General features: G+C 51.6%; 1 protein-coding gene across 3 annotated transcripts in view; it reads left to right on the forward strand.

Moving 5' to 3' along the window:
• The first annotated feature begins 1,286 nt into the window (after positions 1-1,286).
• MAGI3 (membrane associated guanylate kinase, WW and PDZ domain containing 3) overlaps positions 1,287-19,440 on the forward strand; it is a 188,192-nt gene continuing 170,038 nt past the window's right edge. The window contains exon 1 of one of the 3 annotated variants that reach the window (XM_029574247.1): positions 1,287-2,309. In XM_029574247.1, coding sequence (XP_029430107.1) covers positions 2,033-2,309 — 277 coding nt within the window. In that variant the 5' untranslated portion in view covers positions 1,287-2,032. The remainder of the gene's footprint in view (positions 2,310-19,440) is intronic. The other 2 variants (XM_029574245.1, XM_029574244.1) reach the window with 2 other exon arrangements.

Here is a 19,440-nt window from a genome sequence, read left to right on the forward strand (position 1 = left end):
TAAATGTGGGTCAGACAAGAAATTGCTGACAGAGCAGACCAGTTGCCTCTGTGGTGGATCCTCAGAGGTTCCTTCATCCGTGGATCTTTGGAGAGAGTGGAAAAGGAGAGGATGGGCTGGAGAGAGGGGGGGTTGGCTGGGGGAGAAGAAGAGGCTAAGTTCTGCACGGGGGGGTGTTATAAGTGAGGGATTGGTTGGGGAAAATACGAGGAGATCGGGTATGTGTAGTTGTCTGTTCCTAGCGCTTCTTCCCCTTTCCTCTCCTCTCCAAGGTTCCCCTCAAACCCACTTCCTGTGCCATCTGAGATCCTGCTCTCAACCGCAAAAAAAGTCGCATTAACCATACGGACATAGAAGCAAAGTTAGAAAACGTATTTTTTTTAATGTAAAATGTATATTAATATACAAAAAGTTGCAATTGTTTGCAAACGTGCCACAGATTCAGAAACTTTGCAGCAGAATGTTCTAGCTCTTGCTACAGGGACCTGTTGGCCTGTTGCATAACTGCCAAAAGCTAGTCAAAATATGTATCAAATTAGTCCAATAAAGTGGTATCATCTCATATTTTCGCTAATGCATTGTAAAACCTGCCCTGCTGATTTTAAACAGAAGTAGCAGGGAGCACAAACTCCTGGTGTAAACACAGCCTCTATCCAAAACATTGGGAGCTCTGTGCCTGCAGATATAGAGTAAAAAAAACCAAAACCCCCAAAAACTACGGATACCAGAATACCATGGGAGGCAAGATTAAAACTCAACAAAAGCGAAAAGAAAGTTTCCCTGAAGAAACATGGAGACCTACGGAAGAGCGCAGTCCTGCATTGCATTTTAACAAAGAGGAGACGGGTGGCAGGAAAGGGTCAGTAAAGAGGCGTTTCCTCCCGATGCATTTTCCTCCCACCCCCTCCCTCCAAAACAAAATAATAAAAAAAAAAGCCCCAAAATAATCGGGCCGGATCCAGCCCCGGGCACCCGCATCGCCTTCCTCTGGCAGTGGCTAGTGACGTCACACAGGGTGGGTGGAGCTCTTCCGCAGGAGAAGAAGGGGCCTCGGAGGGGGAAGGGAGCAGGAGCAGCAGGCGTGGCCTCTGGGCTCGCTCCGCCCCCTTTCCCTGTCGCGCGCTTGTTGTACGAGGGCCCGGGTGCAGGAGCAGCAGGCGGGGCCTCTGGGAAGGTGCTTGGCCGGAACCCTTTTTTTGTTGTAGTTATGTTTTCTTTATTTATTTCCCTGAGCTCGTCTCGCCCGCTCTGTCCGTGTCCTGCGGTTGTTGCACGGGGGTCTGGGAGGAGGAGGAAGAGGCGGGATCTCGGGGAGGGGGCGAGGTTCGAGCCGCAGCCTTCTTTTTTAAATAATTTATTTCCCTGGCTGGCCCCGCCCCCCGTCTCCCTAGGTCGCTCGCTCTGGCTGTCCGTGTCGCGCGCTTCTTGCACTGGAGTCCGGGAAGAGAAGGGAGCGGGACCCGAGCCCGCAGCCTTTCTGGCCCCGCCCCTGTCTGCATAGGTCGCTTTCCGTGTCGCGCGCTTCTTGCACGGGAGTCCGGGAGGAGGCGGGGTCTCAGGGAGGGGGCGGGACCCAAGCCCGCAGTCTTTTAGCCCCCCCCCCCCATCCCTAGCTCGCTCGCTCTGTCTGTCCGTGTCGCGCGCTTTTTGCACGGGGGTCCGGGGGGAGGAGGCGGGGTCTCAGGGAAGGGGCGGGGCTCGAGTCCGCAGCCTTTCTGGCCCCGCCCCCATCTCCCTAGCTCGTTCGCTCGCTCGCTCTGTCCGTGTCTCGCGCTCGTTGCTCGGGGGCCCGGGCAGGGGTCGGATAGGGCGCCAGGACCCTGCTTCTTTCCATAGCGGTGCAGGCGCAGCCCTCGGACCCTAGAGAAGGCTTCACCGCCCCGCCCCGAGTGAGGAGAGGGGGCGGGGGTGCCCGCCGGGAAGTTTCTGGGAAGCGCTCGGGATCGGGGCTGCAGGCTCGGGATGCACGCCCCGCGGTCCCCGCCCTGAAGAGCCTCCTCGCCTGGTTCTCCCGGCGGCCTGGTGACGGGGGATGTCCCGTACCCTGCGCAAGAAGAAGCACTGGCAGAGCCGGGAGCAGGAGTGCGTCCTGGCCGGGGAGCCCGAGGTGCGCGGCGGGGCCGAGCGCGGCGAGTTCCCCTTCCTGGGCCGCCTGCGGGACGGCTCCTGCCTGTCGGGCAAGACGCCCGCCCCCGGCGACGTCCTGCTGGAGGTGAACGGGACCCCGGTGAGCGGCCTGACCCACCGGGACACGCTGGCCGTCATCCGCCACTTCCGGGAGCCCGTGCGGCTGAAGAGCGTCCGGCCGGGTGAGAGCAGGGGCTGGGGCCGGTGCTTGCCGGTCCCTCCCTTCCCTCCTTTCTCCTTCTGCCTTGCACTTCCCTCCGCTCCTTCCTGCCTCCCACCTGGGACTTTCTACATCTTTAGTGACCGCTGCTGCTCCTGTATTTATGGACTTTAGTGACCGCTGCTGGCCCTGTATTTAGGGACTTTAGGGCTCCCATCCCTCTTTAGTGATTGCTGGCCCTGTATTTAGGGACTTTAGTGACCGCTGCTGGTCCTGTATTTAGGGACTTTAGTGACCACTGCTGCTCCTGTATTTATGGACTTTAGGGCTCCCATCCCTCTTTAGTGACCGCTGCTGCTCCTGTATTTATGGACTTTAGTGACCGCTGCTGCTCCTGTATTTATGGACTTTAGGGCTCCCATTCCTCTTTAGTGACCGCTGCTGCTCCTGTATTTATGGACTTTAGTGACCGCTGCTGGCCCTGTATTTAGGGACTTTAGGGCTCCCATCCCTCTTTAGTGATTGCTGGCCCTGTATTTAGGGACTTTAGTGACCGCTGCTGGTCCTGTATTTAGGGACTTTAGTGACTGCTGCTGCTCCTGTATTTATGGACTTTAGGGCTCCCATCCCTCTTTAGTGACCGCTGCTGCTCCTGTATTTAAGGACTTTAGGGCTCCCATCCCTCTTTAGTGACCGCTGCTGGCCCTTTATTTAGGGACTTTAGTGACCGCTGCTGCTCCTGTATTTATGGACTTTAGGCTTGCACCTCTCTTTAGTGATTGCTGGCCCTGTATTTAGGGACTTTAGTGACCGCTGCTGGTCCTGTATTTAGGGACTTTAGTGACCGCTGCTGCTCCTGTATTTAAGGACTTTAGGGCTCCCATCCCTCTTTAGTGACCACTGCTGGCCCTTTATTTAGGGACTTTAGTGACCGCTGCTGGTCCTGTATTTAAGGACTTTAGGGCTCCCATCCCTCTTTAGTGACTGCTGCTGCTCCTGTATTTATGGACTTTAGGCTTGCACCTCTCTTTAGTGATTGCTGGCCCTTTATTTAGGGAATTTAGTGACCGCTGCTGGCCCTGTATTTATGGACTTTAGTGACCGCTGCTGGCCCTGTATTTATGGACTTTAGTGACCGCTGCTGCTGCTCCTCCTTTCCCTTCTGAAGTGCCCTGCTGGTTGAGATTTCTGCTTTATTTTTTGGGTGTCATACTCCACATGCCCCTTCCTACTCTATCTTAGCTCAACAGATTTATTTTTTTTTGTGGGGGAGGTGGGTGCAGCAGAATTTTACTGATGCACAATATTTTATGAAGATTTGAAATGAAAGGGTGTTATCTGTTGTCTGACACTTGTTAGACAGACATCCTGCAGACTCCTGAATCCGTGCATGTGGCTGAGGGCAGGGGTCCTAGTTTAGCTGGGAAATCAGCTTCAGAATTGGGATTTTTTTTCCTGCCCCTCCTCCTCTGAGTTCTTGGTACCTCTTATTTAATGTTTTTGCAAAGCGCCATCTGCTTCATAGCACATCAGCTGTTTGGTTTCCCATTATTGAAATTGTCTAATGTTTTGCTGGTAATGAACAATTCCCAAATAATTTCTGTAGTCAGTAATTAATTAAAATGTTAGGCGTAAACCCAAATGTTTTGGCTGATGGCTGACAGCACACCCTGCACTGTTTTTCCCCTCACGGTTTTGGCCGGTAATTGAGAAGGCTAGCAGTCAGGAAAGATGGGAGCCGCTCCTCTCTATCACGGACAGCACAGGGGATTGCTTTCTGCCACCTCACGTTTCCTCGTCTGCTTTAAACTCCCGAAGCTGTGGGTTTGGACTTCCCATGCTTATTTTGTTTTTAGTTTTATTTGGGGGAGCATATGACAGCCCGAGGATAAAAGCACTCTCATCGGGCTCTACCAGCGAAGCTGGATATCTTCCCACCCCCCCCACTTGAATTGAAGGCAATGCTATCTCTGTGTTTCTTTCACATTGAATGGAAAAGGTTGACAGAGACGTTCTTGTATCCCTCAGTTAAATCATTGTGCTGCAGGATTGTTTAAATATATTTAAGAAGCATGGGTATTTTTTGGGGGGTGGTTGTGAGCTGTTCTCCACCTCCCCTCGGGCCTGAATAATTTTTATTTTATTAGTCTCTTTCCTGGCTCTGATTAGCCGTCGGGTTTCTCCGCTCTTGCCCTTTCTATCTCACCTGTAATCGGATAAATGACAAATCAGTAAATTAGGCTGTTCTCTTTGGACTATTTTCCTGAGGTGAGGCCGGGAAGCTCGTCTACCCCCATTCTTCTTGGGTACTGCTTGTTTTGCTTTTATGAATGCTCTCAAATAATACATAAAATGCACATCGACAACGGGCACGAAGTAGCTTACATGCGAAATTGCAGAGGAGAATACAATGTCCCAATGAGCTAAAGGCGACTATGCATCTTCCCACCAAGCAGTAACTGCTCAGACAGGAAAGAGACTGTGCGGGGAGAGGGCCATCCGTCCAGAAAATGATCAGCAGGGGAATCCAAGGTAAACCTCGTGCCGTCCCCGGCCTGCGGAGAAGGCAGGGGTTTTCCAGGGCCCTTCAGCCTAGCTCAGGTCGTACTTGTCCCAGGTGCTGGTGGTAAATGTTTGTTGTTTTTCTGGGGGTGGCTTTCCCCCTGGCAGGTCCCAAACGCACGGTTTGTCTCTCTGCCGGGGCCCTGGATGGTGGCCCTGGATGGTGCCCCAGGTGGCGGCAGCTGGATGATTTTCTCTGTCTTTCCTTTGCTTTTAAAAACAAAACAAAAGTTGGCGATTCGCCGCCGTCCTGCCCACCAGGCCCGGTTCTGTGAGCCTTTGTAGTTTGTTGCTGATTGCTCTCCAGATTTTGCTCTTACATTTGTGCTGAGGGGGAGGAGTCAGAAAGCCGGATGGTCCGGCCTGGAAGGAACCCGAGCTGCCTTCTGCCAGGCCTGTCTGCTGCCGCTGCTGGTGGCGGAGCAGAGCTTTCAGCAGTCAAAGCCTGTCGGGGAGGCAGGGGACGCGGCTTCTCCCACTGGCCCAGGAACGTCCCTGTGGTGGCCGGACCGCACAGAAGGGTGGAAAGGGTGGGGGGCAGCACCTAAGGCTGGAACAGGAGAGTGGCGAGGAGGGACTGGAACGGGCAGAATCCCCGGGAGATGGAAGCCGTCTGCTTCCCGGCCCTAGCCCAGAACTGAAATTGGGAGGTGACGCATAGGCCAGGAGGCTTAGGATCATTTTTCATTCACCCTGGACATTTGACCAGCAGGTTTTGACTGTAGTTTAAAGTAAAACAGAGACATTCTTGCTTCCTCCCGGCAGGTGCCACCTTTCCTGTCTTACGACGCTCTGGTTGCAGTAGGAGAAGCATTGATTTCCTTTTCAGACCGGATTACTGCAGTGCCCTTTTATCTCGGGGCCTCAGTAAAGGCTGCGCTGATCCTTCGGATCTGCTAGAATAATGCTGCCGCCCCTGCCTACCTTTTTATATGATTTACAAGTTCATTGCAAGGTTCTGATTTTCGTTATATCAAGCTTTCCCGGGAGATTGTCTGTCTGTCTGTCTGAAACTTTGTTGCATGTAGATATCGCTTTGCTCCAGCCAGGAAGATCTCCCTTGGCTTCCTTCTTTGAAGGAAGGATTGTAAAATTGCAGAGAATTAGAAAAGTCCTTTGTGCCGGCCCCAGGATCTGGAATTCAGTGCATGGAGACCTGCCTTACTGTCAGGCTGGCTCTTGGATAAACTTAGTATTGGCCAAATGGATATTGATCTTTGGCCCGGCAGTGCTTGCAGTTTGCTTGTTTTGACGGATCCTCTGAAGACTTATTCTTGAGGCTGATGGACGTGGCTTTTGATGTTGTGAATCCTATCCAGTTTCAGAACGGCCGTGCTGATGTCTGTATGATAGATGGGCATAATGTTGCTGGTGAGCCGGTTTGTTTTGGCATTGACGGAATGAAAACAAATGACACGAAATAGGTAAAACGTTTTGCTTGTGATTAAAAATAAAATAGGGGGGGGAGGGGAATTCTGATTTGCTCTTTCCAGTCACCCCCCGCCCCCCCCCCTCCCATGACAACATAAAGGACCCCACTGCTCTTCCCGTGTTTTGTCTCTGGTCGTGCAAGATGCAGCTTTTTTTTCAAGGAACTGTTCAGCCGGTGCAGCTTTGGCCGGTGTAACATTGCTGCGTTCAGCCCCCTGAACTGAACTTCCCCTGGATCCTGATTAATCCTTGCATTCCTGTGGATGATGTTCTTTGCGCACAAGTTTTCATGCTGGCATTCCTGTTTCTATCTATAGCGAAAGATAATTCATAGAACAGAGGGTGGGAGGGGGGGGGGGGGAATTTGCTTGTGTATCTATTTAAATAGTGCAAGGCTAGATGGGTGGTCTCGCTTCCGTTTTTGGGTGGAATGTTTAATACATGTGGGTGGAATAGCAGATTTCACGCTCCATATCCTGCTGTTATACTCTCTTCTTAAATTTCTGCTAATTTTATAGTGGTGTTGGGAGTCTTCTAATCCTCCTCACTTCTCGGTTTCTGCCGGTTTGCATTGACTTTGAGTGTTGCCCGAGCTTTACACTGCTACTTCCCGCACAAAGACACAGAGCCGGCTGGCTAGGTTACGGGGGATGCAAATCCTGGAGTCTGTGAGGTCACCTGGTCCAAAGAGATCTGAGGCGATGCCCGAGCACAGGACAGAGCTGACCATGGAGCCATGAGGCCTTACCGGTGCCGTTGCCATGGCAACGCCTTCCTGCAGACCATTTTCTTGTATCCTCAATGCCTCTTGCGCACAGACCCAGTGTCCTTGTGGTCTTTAAGTGCCATCTCCCTTTATTCTCCAGCCTCCTCTCCCCCTGCAGGCCAGTAGAGTGCCTGGGTCGGCTTGGCCATAACGGCCACACTGTCCATGAGTATCAGGCCCGTAACCCAGAGTTTTCCCTTACCCGCCTCTAAGCCCAGAGCTGTCGCTTAAGGTCAGCGTGGGGGATTCGGCGCGCGGCGGATGTCAGATGTGGTGACGGGCTTGGTAGAAAAAGTAGGCCGTGGTGTCTGCACCCGTCCGCGTCTTGGCTTGAGCGTACAGTGGCAGAGTCCATTAACCGCTGCCCTTGTGCTCTTGCTGCACCAAACGGAATAAGATTTGCAAAGCACGTTTGTGGGTTTCTGCCCTCCCGGGTACGCACGGTGTTTACAGGAAACAGAAACGTGTGCGTTGGCTTTGGGCAAGGCTCCCTCAGCTCCCGCCGCCTCCTCTACCCCAGGCATAATCCTCTCCCCAGTCCTCTCTGCAAATCAATGCAACGTCCCAAAAGCCTTTTTAAAAGTGAAGGGAAGGCAGCAGGAATAGGCGGAGACAGGAGGACAAACATCTTGCTTCCATTCTGAGCTTGAAAAGAACCTCCAGGGTGACAATCACCAGAAATATTTTTGAAATGTAAACGGAATAGTTTAGATACCATAATTTTTTTTCAGAGTGCTCTCTGGAAATGTGGGCAGCTCTCCAGATGCAGAACGCCCAGGCTCCCTTTTCTATACTTACGTACACTGCAATAGTCATTTTTGTTGATACAGCAAAGACAATAACCGTACAGGGTATCGCTTTCCAATGAAGGGGGTGGCTGGCTGTAAGTACTGGGTTCTGTGTCAAATAATAATTGTTAGAGTTGGATCATCCAGGCTTGCAGAAGGCAAATTTGAATTGTAAACAAAATTGTTTGAACATCGTCTACCACTTCTGTTTAAAAAAAAAAGTTCTAACATTTGTGCACATGAACACAGGATAGTGTATATGTGTATATATGTATGTATGTGTATATATAGATAGATAGATGCAGAGTAGTGTTTAGTCACTATTGAGGGAGGACCCAGAACTGTAATCCACAAGGAGTCCAAAAGCAAAGCACATTAAAGCAGTATCATCTGAATTATCAAGAAGGCTGCTCACCCTGTACAAATGTTGCTAGCAGTAACTTTTGTTACGGGTTTGAAAGTTGCTTGGTTTTGATTGTAAATATTGCTACCCTTAACCACGAGGCTTGGGGATAACCTGCATGGAGCGGCAGTTGCTATCATTAGAAAATTACTGGGCAGACAGGTTTTTGTCTTTTTCTGCCATCATTACTCTGTTATTATGTTAAGAGCCTTCCTGCATTCCCAGACCTTTTTGCCTTTGCCTTCGTCACCTTGGAGAGTAGCGCCTTGACTGCCGTTTCTCCCTGATAGTACTGAAGGATGTGACGAGCCTCCCCCACCAATCGAAACCCAGCTGCAAAAAGTGCCTGTCACCAAATGTTTTCCAGCCCCAACCTGTTGGTTTCTGCTGTAACCTGGTGATAACTCTCCTGAATGTCAAGTTGCAAAAGGGTTAAACAAGTTCTGTCTTTTTCTGTGTACAGAGACGACATCCCATTGCTGCAAGAGCTTACAATCTAAGAGGTACCGGAGGCCAAAGGTTATAGGAAGGGTCTGTAGTAACCCAGTAACGAACGGGCGACATCCAGTTTGCCCAGTTGAGATTCATCCTCTTTTGGTAGATGCTCATCTAAAACTCTCAAATGCAACCCAACGCCAACGGCCACCCAATCTCTCAACCCTCCTGTCTTATCTGTCCCAAGCATGGCTGAGTCCATCACGGTCATCACACTGCGTTGGCCTCCCATGTGTTTCCTTTGAGCCGTGATGAAGTCGGACCACTGTTGTTTTGGGATTGTAGCTGCCACAGGCAGATTACTCCCATCCAGGCTGTCCCCCCTTCCACGTGTACCACTGCTGTGTTGGGTTGTAGCTGCCCCTCTGTGCAAGTTATCCATCCACTATGCCTTCATTATGCGTATCCCACACCTTTTTGAATTTTGCTACGGTTCTTATCTCCACCACCTCGTCCAGAATGGCGTTCCAGGCGTCCATCACCCTTTCTATAAAAAAAAAATATTTCCTGGTGGCGTTTCAGAGCTTCACGTTATGACCCCTAGTTTCACAACTTCTCTTCCGTTGGAAAAGGGTTGGCCTCTTGTGCACCATTCGAACCTTTTTCAGATATTTAAATGTCTCTATCGTATTCCCCCCCAGGTCAGGGGTGGCCACAAACGGGCCTGGGTTTCAGGATATCTGTAGTGAATATGTATGAGAGAGGATAGCATGCATTGCCTCCCTTGTATACAAATCTACCTCGGACATTGGATATCCTGAAAACCAGGCCCGTTTGTGGCTCCTGAGGACCGGAGTTGGCCACTCCCATTCCAGGGGGTATATATTTTATATATTTTGGTGCAGTCCCCGTACAGTTTTTGTTGACATTTTCTGAAACACCCCCCCCTGCAGCCTTTCTCTGTCCCGTTTGAAGTGCAGCCTCCAGAACTGAATAACGTATTCCAGGTAAGGCCTCGCCAGTGCCCTGTACAGGGACATTATCACCTCCTTCTTTTCTGCTGCTTGTCCCTCTCCTTATATACCCGAGTATCCTCCTAACCTATGGCCACCACCTTATTGCACCGTTCTGCTACCTTGAAATCATTGGACGCTATTGCTCCAGTCCGGGGCAGGGGCAGGATCTGAACCTGGGTCTCCCGGTTCCCAGTCAATGACTCTTAGCTATCGAGCTGCTCCTTCACAGTCGAACACCCTGTGGCTTAAAGGTAGGAGGACTCTGTTCTTTTTTTTCTGTGTTGGAAGTAGGAAGCGATGATCCCCCACCCACACACATTTTCCTCTCTCCCTTCCAGTCCTCCCGTTGCCGTGACCGTCCTCCGGCCAGAAGGCATGCGTGAGATTTCCCCCCGCCCCCGGCGCACTGGAGCCAGCCAATGGCGTCTGAGCTGCACAAGGACTGGGACTGTCCATCTTCCCTTCCCGGGGAGCTGTAAATTCGTTAAGCTAATTAAATAATGTACTGTTGTTACCTTCTGTTCAACAGTAGCCCTTAAGCGTAGCTGAGTGAATTTCAGTGCCGCAATTTAAGTTGACCTTGGTGAAGATTAATTTAAAGGCTGATTATTCCTGTGACCTTGCTGGAGAATAATGCATGTAACCTGTGAAACGCAGCCCATCCGATGGGTAGAATATGTACCACCCTTAAGTCCCTGTCGGGTCCTTTGAGGGGTGGGATGCGAAGCGCTGTTTTATGCAATAGCTTTCAGGGGAGCCTTTCCCTGCCGGTCCCAGGAGCCCTGGAAGCCGCTGCACAATGATCTCTCTGTATTCTGCACACAGCGCGCGCTCTCTTTATTTCGTTAGTCTGCACGTCACTTTCTCCTGGGAACCTTAAACATTTCAGTCCCTTCTGCTACGAGTCGTCTTGGACCAGTCATTTTCCTGAGAGTCTGGAGAAAAAAAATACCCATTTGCTTGATTTAGGGAACCATTGGTGCCTCTCCGTGTGTGTGTTTGCGCGTGTGTTTGCGTGTGTGTGTGTGCGTGTGTGTTGGCAGTGTAGCCTGACTTGTTCAGTGCTATGCACAATTCTGCTGCCCCCGCCCCCCCCCCCTCACGATGCTTGTAAACGGGTCAGATGTGCAGTGTCCCTGGGCAGGCCGTACGTGTGCAGTGGTCTCCCACGCGACTTGTCTAAAACGTTTGTTGATTGCCAGTAAGTTACAGGCCGATACAGTACAGTGCGCGCCGACGGTCTGGGAATGCAGGAAGACTCTTAACATAATAACAGAGTAATGATGGCAGAAAAAGACCAAAACCTGTCTGCTCCGACGGAGCGCACTGTTAGCCGGCGTTTGGACGCGCGTTTTGGACGCGCTAGCTTTACCCCTTATTCAGTAAGGGGTAACAGAGCGTCCAACCCCCCCAAACCTAACGTATATTGATGGCCCTATTAGGTATTCCCGCGCTATTCAGTAAGTAAAATGTGCAGCCAAGCCGCACATTTTACTTTCAGAAATTAGCGCCTACCCAAAAGGTAGACGCTAATTTCTTCGGGCACCGGGAAAGTGCACAGAAAAGCAGTAAAACCTGCTTTTCTGTGCACCCTCCGACTTAATATCATGGCGATATTAAGTCTGAGGTCCCGAAAGTTTAAAAAAGTGTAAAAAAAAAATAAATAAAAATTTGAAATCGGCCTGCGGCTTGAAAACCGGATGCCCAATTTTGCCAGCGTCCGGTTTCCGAACCCGTGGCTGTCAGCGGGCTTGAGAACAGACGTCGGCAAAATTGAGCGTCGACTGTCAAACTCGCTGACAGCCGCCGCTCCTGTCCAAAAAGAGGCGCTAGGGACGCGCTAGTGTCCCTAGCGCCTCTTTTTACCACCGGGCCTAATTTAAATAAATGTATTTACTGCATCGCGCGTACAGGACACTCTCCTGTGCCCGCGGCCCGCTCTCCCGCTTTTTTCACTGTATCCGTAAGTGAATAGCGCTGATAATTCTGCGGGATCGGGCCTGTGCCATGTGTCTCCTCCGCTGACAGTGTAAACAGATCCAGCATGGGGGGGTTTGCAAAATGAGCAGAACGTCCTCCTCCCGCACAGTGAGCTCCCTCCCGTGCTGGGACTTGGAGTGATGAGGCGAGAGGCTGAGTTTTTCGCTCTGCACGTTGACGCAGGGATGTTGAAGTACGGAGAAGTGTAAACCTTTGCTGGAAGGGCGCTGCTTGCAGATCTGCTACAGTTGCATTTGCCCGCACTTTTGCATTAAAAGATTTGTATGTACTGTGCAGAGGCTGAGGGCTGCTCTTGTGCTGCGTTACTGCCTGGATAATGTACCACTGGGCCACCTGTTGGTGAACGCCCTCTGGCTTCTGGCACTTTGATGCCTGCTGTAGAGTAAAATCCACACATCACTGCTGTGCATCTCTGAGCCCTCTTGCTAGGTATAATCATTCATAAAACAATTTTGGGCACATAGGTGGCACATGTTTTATATATGTTTGTGTATATATACATACACACACAGACATATAAAATATTTCTCTTTCCTGCTCCTCTCTCCAACCCCATTTTATTCTGGCATCCTAGACTGTGCAGTTGTTTGCCGTGCTGTAAATTTATGAGGATTTCCCGTCTGTGACTGATTTGCTAGAACTGGTTCTCTCCTTGGAAAAAGGCAGCCGTTCTGGCCCCGTGGCACCCGTCGGCCACTTTATCTGCATGGCAGAAGGTCATCCGAACGCCAGCGTGTTCGTCACACCCTTGGAGGATTTAAACCAGGGCCCTCCCAAACCTGTCCTGGGGACTTCACAGCCACTTTGGGGTTTTTTTTTGGGAGATGCGCAAAGAATATGCCTGAGATAAATTTGCATAGCAGGTTGATTAAGCAGCTCTTGGATGATTTCAGGCTGCCTTCCTTGATAAGGATCCTGGAGGGAATGAGGAGTAACCCGCTGTGTGCTTGACCCCTGCCGCATGACGTCGTAGCTTGGTGACTGCTTCACTAACGGAGGGTCTGCTCCCCGTCTGCCTGCACTGCTTAATTGTGATGATGCCTGTATTAAAGAAAACCCTCTCTGCGTGTGCCATCCTGTATGAGTCATTGACTGATTTCCAGCATCATTTCTTTGGCCAAAATCTTTAAAAAAAAAAAAAAAAAGTGTCAGGATCTCAGCTGACAGCATTCATTGGGCCAGGCCTGGATTGTGGTCGGCCTGGTTTCTGAATGAGTCCACGGCACCAGCACTGTTTTGGTGTCCCTGCCTGATGATATTCTGTGTCGTGAAGACTTGATCTCGTTGGACCTCTCTTGCACGTTGGGTCTGGTAGATCGTTCTCTCCTCGTAGACAGATGTGGGCAGTTGAGTTTAGGTGCTGTCCTTAGAAACTGGATTGCCTCGTTCCTGACCAGAATATCCGATTACAATTATCCACGAAGAGGGGTTTGTCGGCTCCGGTGAATCTGCCTTGTCTGATGCCGTCATGATCTCCCTCGGCTGATCTATCGGTTTAACTTGTGCCTTGGCTCCGATTGGCGGCTGCTGCTGCTAACCGAGTTGGCATTGAATGCCTGGAGAGTTGAGGCCTGGTCTTCCCTTTTACCAGCCGAGAGGATGCTGAACGCATCACTTCTACGGTGGCGGTCAGAAGCCTTTGGGGCTCCACCGTTATGTTTGCTGCATTGGTTATCAGTTTGGGTTCAGCCACGGTTTAAGACCATGTCCCTGATGTTAGGGGCTTGGATTTGGGGGCTGAATGAAGGGGCGCTGCTGTGCATGCCTACATCTAGGGGAAGTCCGGTTTGGGCCTGGAGCAAAATCTGCTTTCCTTCGGGGGGGGGGGGGAAGTGCCCAGCGTGGCCGTTGCCTGCTCATGGAGTTGGAGGGTTAGGGGAGAGTCTGATGGGCTGCGTTTGACGGGCGGGGCCTTCGCCATACTCCTGGCAGTAGGAGGTGGCCTGGGTTACAGTCCTTTTAGGGACGAGACGCATTAATCCATATAGCACCTCGGAGTGGGGTGGGAGAGGTCGCGGCTGCTATCTCAGAGCAAAGCCTGGATTACGCTCTAGAAAGCCTTTTTCCTAGGACGACCTTCACCCCCGGCCGCGTCCATGATCTACCCTAAGAAGTGCAAGGTGTAGCTGAACGTATCTCGATAAATGAGGCTTCCTTGGTACGATGTAGATGTTCTTAACGTGATCCGTGCACCTTGCTGTCCACCATTAACCCTCCCCGGGGGGCCCGGGTGAAGACAAATCCTTTGTCTAAGTTGGTTTTTCCCCCCCACAGTCCAGTTTGGAAGGTCAAGGGATGTGCATTTAAGTTCAGATATAAGTAGCTCCTTTGCTGAGCGATTTTTGTTTTGACGCCGGAGGTTTCTTGTTTGTAACTGGGCCCGGGGAGAGCGCCGGTGCCAGTGGTAGAGGAGGGGCTTGGCACTCACTCCCCTCGTGCAGGCAGCCTGTCTTCCTTTCCCGCCATCACCGGCAGCGTTCGCAGGCTCTGTCCGAGGGCGCTGCTTGGGTTATCCCGTGGCCTTGTGGATGTTAGCCCATTAAGCCTGATAAATTAGGTCAGAACGGTTTGTTTTCATTTATCCCCCCCTTTGATTTATTCTAATTGTGGTTTAATGTGAACAAAATATCTTCTTGGCTGGTTTGTTGAAGTATCAGGAAGCCACAGTCGCGTCTCTCTGTTTTGTGATATGTTCATGTATTGCCTTTAAGGTTTTTTACTGATGGTGTTCTGTGCTGCAGACTGAGAGATTACTCTCTCTCCCCCCCCCCAGGTCTGTCAATCCCATCCTTTTCGGTTTGCTTCCTGGCTGGGGCCGGAAGTGCCTCTAGAAACAGGAGCTGTAGCTCTAATGCCCGAGCCGGAGTGGTGGTGGCGGCTCCAGGGGGAGCTGCAGCTTTGGTTTGGCCGCAGGTCCTTGTCACCTCATTTGCTGATGTGGGTGAGCTTTTGGAGAGCTGGATTGGAACGCGGGAGAGGCCTCGGAAGGGAGGGTTTGACGGGTGGGGAGCGCGGCAGTGTCTTGCTGCAGAATTTTGTGGTTGGATGAGGGAGAGAGAGACGGTCCTTGCCTGTAGCAGGCAGGAGGTCCTTGCATCCTCTCTTTTAGATGCTGGTTTCACTGTCCTGGTTTTCATGGGCAGTGACGCAGGGCGTGCTGGCATAATCGTTTTGCCTTGACTCACTTACAGCTGAGTAACTGGCAGCATTCTCCCAGTTTATCCTGTGGAGCGAGAGCGGGTTTTCTCTTACCGGGTTTTAAAGATGCGAGGGACGATGTTAACCCTTCCACGTCGGGTTCCCAGTGGAGGTGCCAGGCAGGAGGTCCGTGGAGCCCGGCATCCTGTCTCCCTCGGTGGCCGGCAGGTCTCGGTGCTTTCATTCTTGTTCGCCCCCAGGGATAAGCGGTGGCTTTTCCAAGGCTACCTGGCTAGTAACTGCCAATTTTTATTTTTTATTTTTTGTTATTTCTGGCTGCTTTGAAATTTTAGCAGTGAGGCAGATTATCCACAGAGCTAATTTTTTTTTTCCGCTTCTCCGTGTCGGCTTTTTAGTTTTTCTTTCTGATGCACTGGTGCGGTGCAGGCAGCCTGGGTTCGCCAGGTCCTCCTCTTCCTCCTCCCCAGAGGTGGCTGCCTGCCCTGCTTCTGAAAAGTCATAACTTGCTGTGGGGCACTCGGCCAAGTTACCAGCACCCCCGCCGCCATTCCAAGGTCCTCGCTTCATCTTTCATTCAAGTCGCACGAAATTATTAAGCTTTCAGCTGCGCTCTTTCCCCCATAACCTGGAGCCTGTGTCTGAAACTCCGTCCCAACGCCCTCGGTGATCTTATTCCCCGTCCCCTCAATTTCCACACCAACGCTTCCGGCCTTTTGTAGCTCTTCCCTTCGGCGTTTCCTGGGGAGGGTGGAAGAGGGGGATCTTGCTTTCCTCTGAATTTCTTGTCAATTTTTGGGACCTGAACAGGGATGGAAAGGCCTCCAGGACGGTTCTCAACATTTTGGGAGCTGTTGGTCGTGTCCTTTCTTCGCCCAGCCCGGCGGTAACTCGTGGAGCTCGCGGCTGCAGGGCGCTTCGGGGGCAGAAGGCATTACTGGGGTAAACGCTTGTGGAAAGTGGGGAGGTCCCGGGCCGTTTGATGTAAGAATGTGGGGATCTCTCCAGCCCCTGAAACGGGGACAGCTGGAAACCGGATGGGCACATTTAAGACTAATCGGAGAAAATTCTTTTTCACTCAACGCACAATCAAGCTCTGGAATTTGTTGCCAGAGGATGTGGTTAGTGCAGTTAGTGTAGCTGGGTTCAAAAAAGGTTTGGATAAGTTCTTGGAGGAGAAGTCCATTAATGGCTATTAATCAAGTTTACTTAGGGATAAGCCACTGCTATTAATTGCATCAGTAGCATGGGATCTTCTTAGTGTTTGGGTAATTGCCAGGTTCTTGTGGCCTGGTTTGGCCTCTGTTGGAAACAGGATGTTGGACTTGATGGACCCTTGGTCTGACCCAGCATGGCATGTTCTTATGGGGTCTGACCAAGGGTGGGCAACACAACCACGCGAGCCACGTTTTCTCCACCTCCTTCTATGGTGTTCCTAGTCCTACGCATGGAGCTTGCAGTCTAGCCTCGATGATAACTTATTACGCAGGGCATCATTAAAATCGACAAAGCTATGATCGGGAAGAGGCAGGGTTTTTGGTGGGACTTGAATATGGCAGGCAGGCTGCTCCAGGCGTGTAGAGAGGGTGGTGTTGGGAGCTGGTGCTGGAGGGAGAAGAGCAGGGGGGAGAGATGAAAAGAGAGGTGAACGAGTAACTGTAACACATCCGCTGCTCCTCATTGGAGCCGGGACGTTAGACCAGCTGGCCCAGTTTCTCAGTTCTTAGGATGCTTTTTAATTTTTTTTCTGATCCACAGTGGCCCCTCCCACCTTGTTAAACGTGTCCTTCCTGTAGGATGGGAAATGGTGGATGAGGTCTGAATTCCTTGGAGCCTGCTGCATGGCTCTGCTTTGCCTTGCTGTGCTCGGATTTAGTGAAAGGTCAGGGGGATAGAAAACCAGGAATCTGAGGACTTTTTAAAGCGAACACCTAGGGCTGTGCTCTCCCGGTTTACGGGCGTAATAAGGAAATGTCACCGCCTTGGTTTCATTATTTTGTTATGAGCTCACGTAGTGAGTCCCGGGACACCTCCCGCTTGTTTGCAGACTCCTTCAGGATTGCCGTGTCTGCCTGTGGCCCTGTATCAGGGAAGCTCTGGCTGAATGGGTTTTGCTGAAGTTTGTATTTTGGCTTGGTCCGGTTTCCCCATAAAGATACCGTGAAATGCATCTGCACTTGACCAGCAGGGGTGTCTGTGGTGTTTTGTCTTCCTTTGCCCCGAGGTTTCCTCCTGCATTCAGATCCTGCCCCCAACTGAGGCTGCAGCATAAGAACATAAGAAATTGCCATACTGGGTCAGAGCAAGGGTTCATCAAGCCCAGCATCCTGTTTCCAACAGAGGCCAAAACCAGGCCACAAGAACCTGGCAAGTACCCAAACACTAAGAAGATCCCATGCTACTGATGCAATTAATAGCAGTAGCTATTCCCTAAGTCAACTTGATTAATAGCAGGTAATGGACTTCTCCTCCAAGAACTTATCCAAACCTTTTTTGAACCCAGCTACACTAACTGCACTAACCACATCCTCTGGCACCATTACAGGAGGCCCGAGAGCAGGAGATCGCCCTCCAGATCAGGCAGCGAGGGATTAACCTTCCCCGACTGTATCCCCTGAACCAGCGGGGGAAGGGGTGGGCCTGTAGGGATTTACGGGATAGGATGTTAACCTGTACCAGTGAGTCCAGTCTCCGTCTTCCTGCCTGCCTGCTGTGCCGGTCACCCCAGCACCGTCCCTGTGCACAGAGCCCTGCGAGCGCGTGTGTGTGTTCTGTCCGTTTTCTATCCCTGAATTCTCGCGTGTTGCTTCGGCGCCACGGTATAAATTATTCTCCTGCAGGCATGTGTGGGGGAGAGAGGATTTGAAAGGGCACCGTTCCGGGAGTTCCTTCGCCTTTGCCACGTCTCCTTGGCCCTTGCTCGTATGACCTGGGGGGGGGAGGGCACACGGTGCCTGCGACCTCCCTAGGCCTGTGCGTCCCGGGCCTGGCCAGCAGTGACGCAGCAGCGGCGAGGACGGCAGAAGAAAAGAGCAGATAACGTGGCCGGGACCTGCTCCCTCGCCGGGTGCTGTGGTCGCCACCGCCCTCGGCGGCGTGCCCGCGCTGGCCGGCCAGAGGTGCCGGGGACTGGATTCGGGGGTTTAAAGCAGGGTCTCCCGCACGCCCGACGGTCAGTGCTCCCGCTGGGGCCATCTTCTCGTACTTAACATGGCGGTCGTGTTTCTTCCTTTCAGAAAGGAGGAATTGTCATTTTTTTCCCCCCTCTTGATTACGTGTTCCTTAAAACAATGAGCGAGCCGTGCCGGCATCACAGGGAAATATTATTATTTTGCAACAGCTGTGCTGGGCGATTGGTATTCTGCCCGGCCTTCTTTTCCAGTTGCTAGCATATGTCTCCCGGAGAGGAGGGGGATGGGGGAGGGGATTTTTAAGGGGGGGGGGGTGGGTTGCCTGACATCAATTTGGCCTGGCAACTAGGCAGTTTTATGGATCTCTAATCTTTCCCTCATATTTCTATCCTCGTCACCCTTAACAACCATTTTGGTTGCCATTTAATCATGCGTAACTGTGAGAGGGAAGGTGCACGGTCGTGTGGCTTCCGTCGCAGGCGTTTTACTTTGCTGCCTGTTCTGTGCTCTGTGTGTGGGGTGCCTTTGAACAATTTGTTGTGTTTTTGTGTGTGTTTTTTTTCTCTACATGTCTGGCCTGGATTTTGTATCCCTCCCCCCCCATCCCAAGACAATTGCGATTGTACAAAAGATAAAAAAAAAAAAAGGTTTGAGAAGCACGGGATGAAAAAGTGCAGGCAGGGTTCGGGAGGCGGCTGTCGGAGGAAGATGAATGCTGGCGCTCGTGGCCGCAGATGAAGGACCAAACGGTGCATTTTCACACGCTGGCTACAGATTGCAGGTGATGCAGATAGAGCGGGTGGGCCAGAAGGTCCTTTTATCTGCAGCCAGTGTGGTGTGATAAATCCTTATCTCTCTCCTGGCAGAGACCCCCTTCTTACTCCCTGCCTAGTGCTTTATCTCCCTGCATCCCACAATTGTACCCGTGCACTAGGGTTAAATATGCAACAGGAGTTATGCACGTGGCCGGTGGGCGCTGCTGGCTGAGGGGGGGTGGGTGTGTGTAGGGGGGGTGGTAGTAGAGACCCGCAGCTTCACACCTCACGTGTGTCTTCACCACCGCCACCTCCTCTTCCTCCTGCAGGGGATTTTCCTGCCCAGGCTTTTGTAGGGAGGGTACATGGGATAACAACATTTTTTTTAAGTTTTGTTTTTCGTTTCATTTGATGTTTGTTTCGTTTATTAGAAACACCATAGAGCAAAGAAACGAAAAAGAACCCCCGCCCCCCCCCCCAAAAAAGGGGTCAGCTCCTTCCCCACTCATTGAAGAAACCCCATCGCTGACCTTTAAGAACCCCTCCCTCCCTCCTTGGGCACCATCCATAGGCTTCCATTAGTCGAAACTGGGCAGAGTCCATATCCAGCTCTTCCTGCCCCGCCGGGCCGTATAACAATGCACCAGCCGGCCGGCGGGGCAGGAAGAGCTGGATATGGACTCTGCCCAGTTTTGATGACTGGGCAGAG

This window comes from Rhinatrema bivittatum, chromosome 12 (genome assembly GCF_901001135.1).
Source record: "Rhinatrema bivittatum chromosome 12, aRhiBiv1.1, whole genome shotgun sequence".
In the NCBI taxonomy this organism is placed as follows: Eukaryota; Metazoa; Chordata; class Amphibia; order Gymnophiona; family Rhinatrematidae; genus Rhinatrema; species Rhinatrema bivittatum.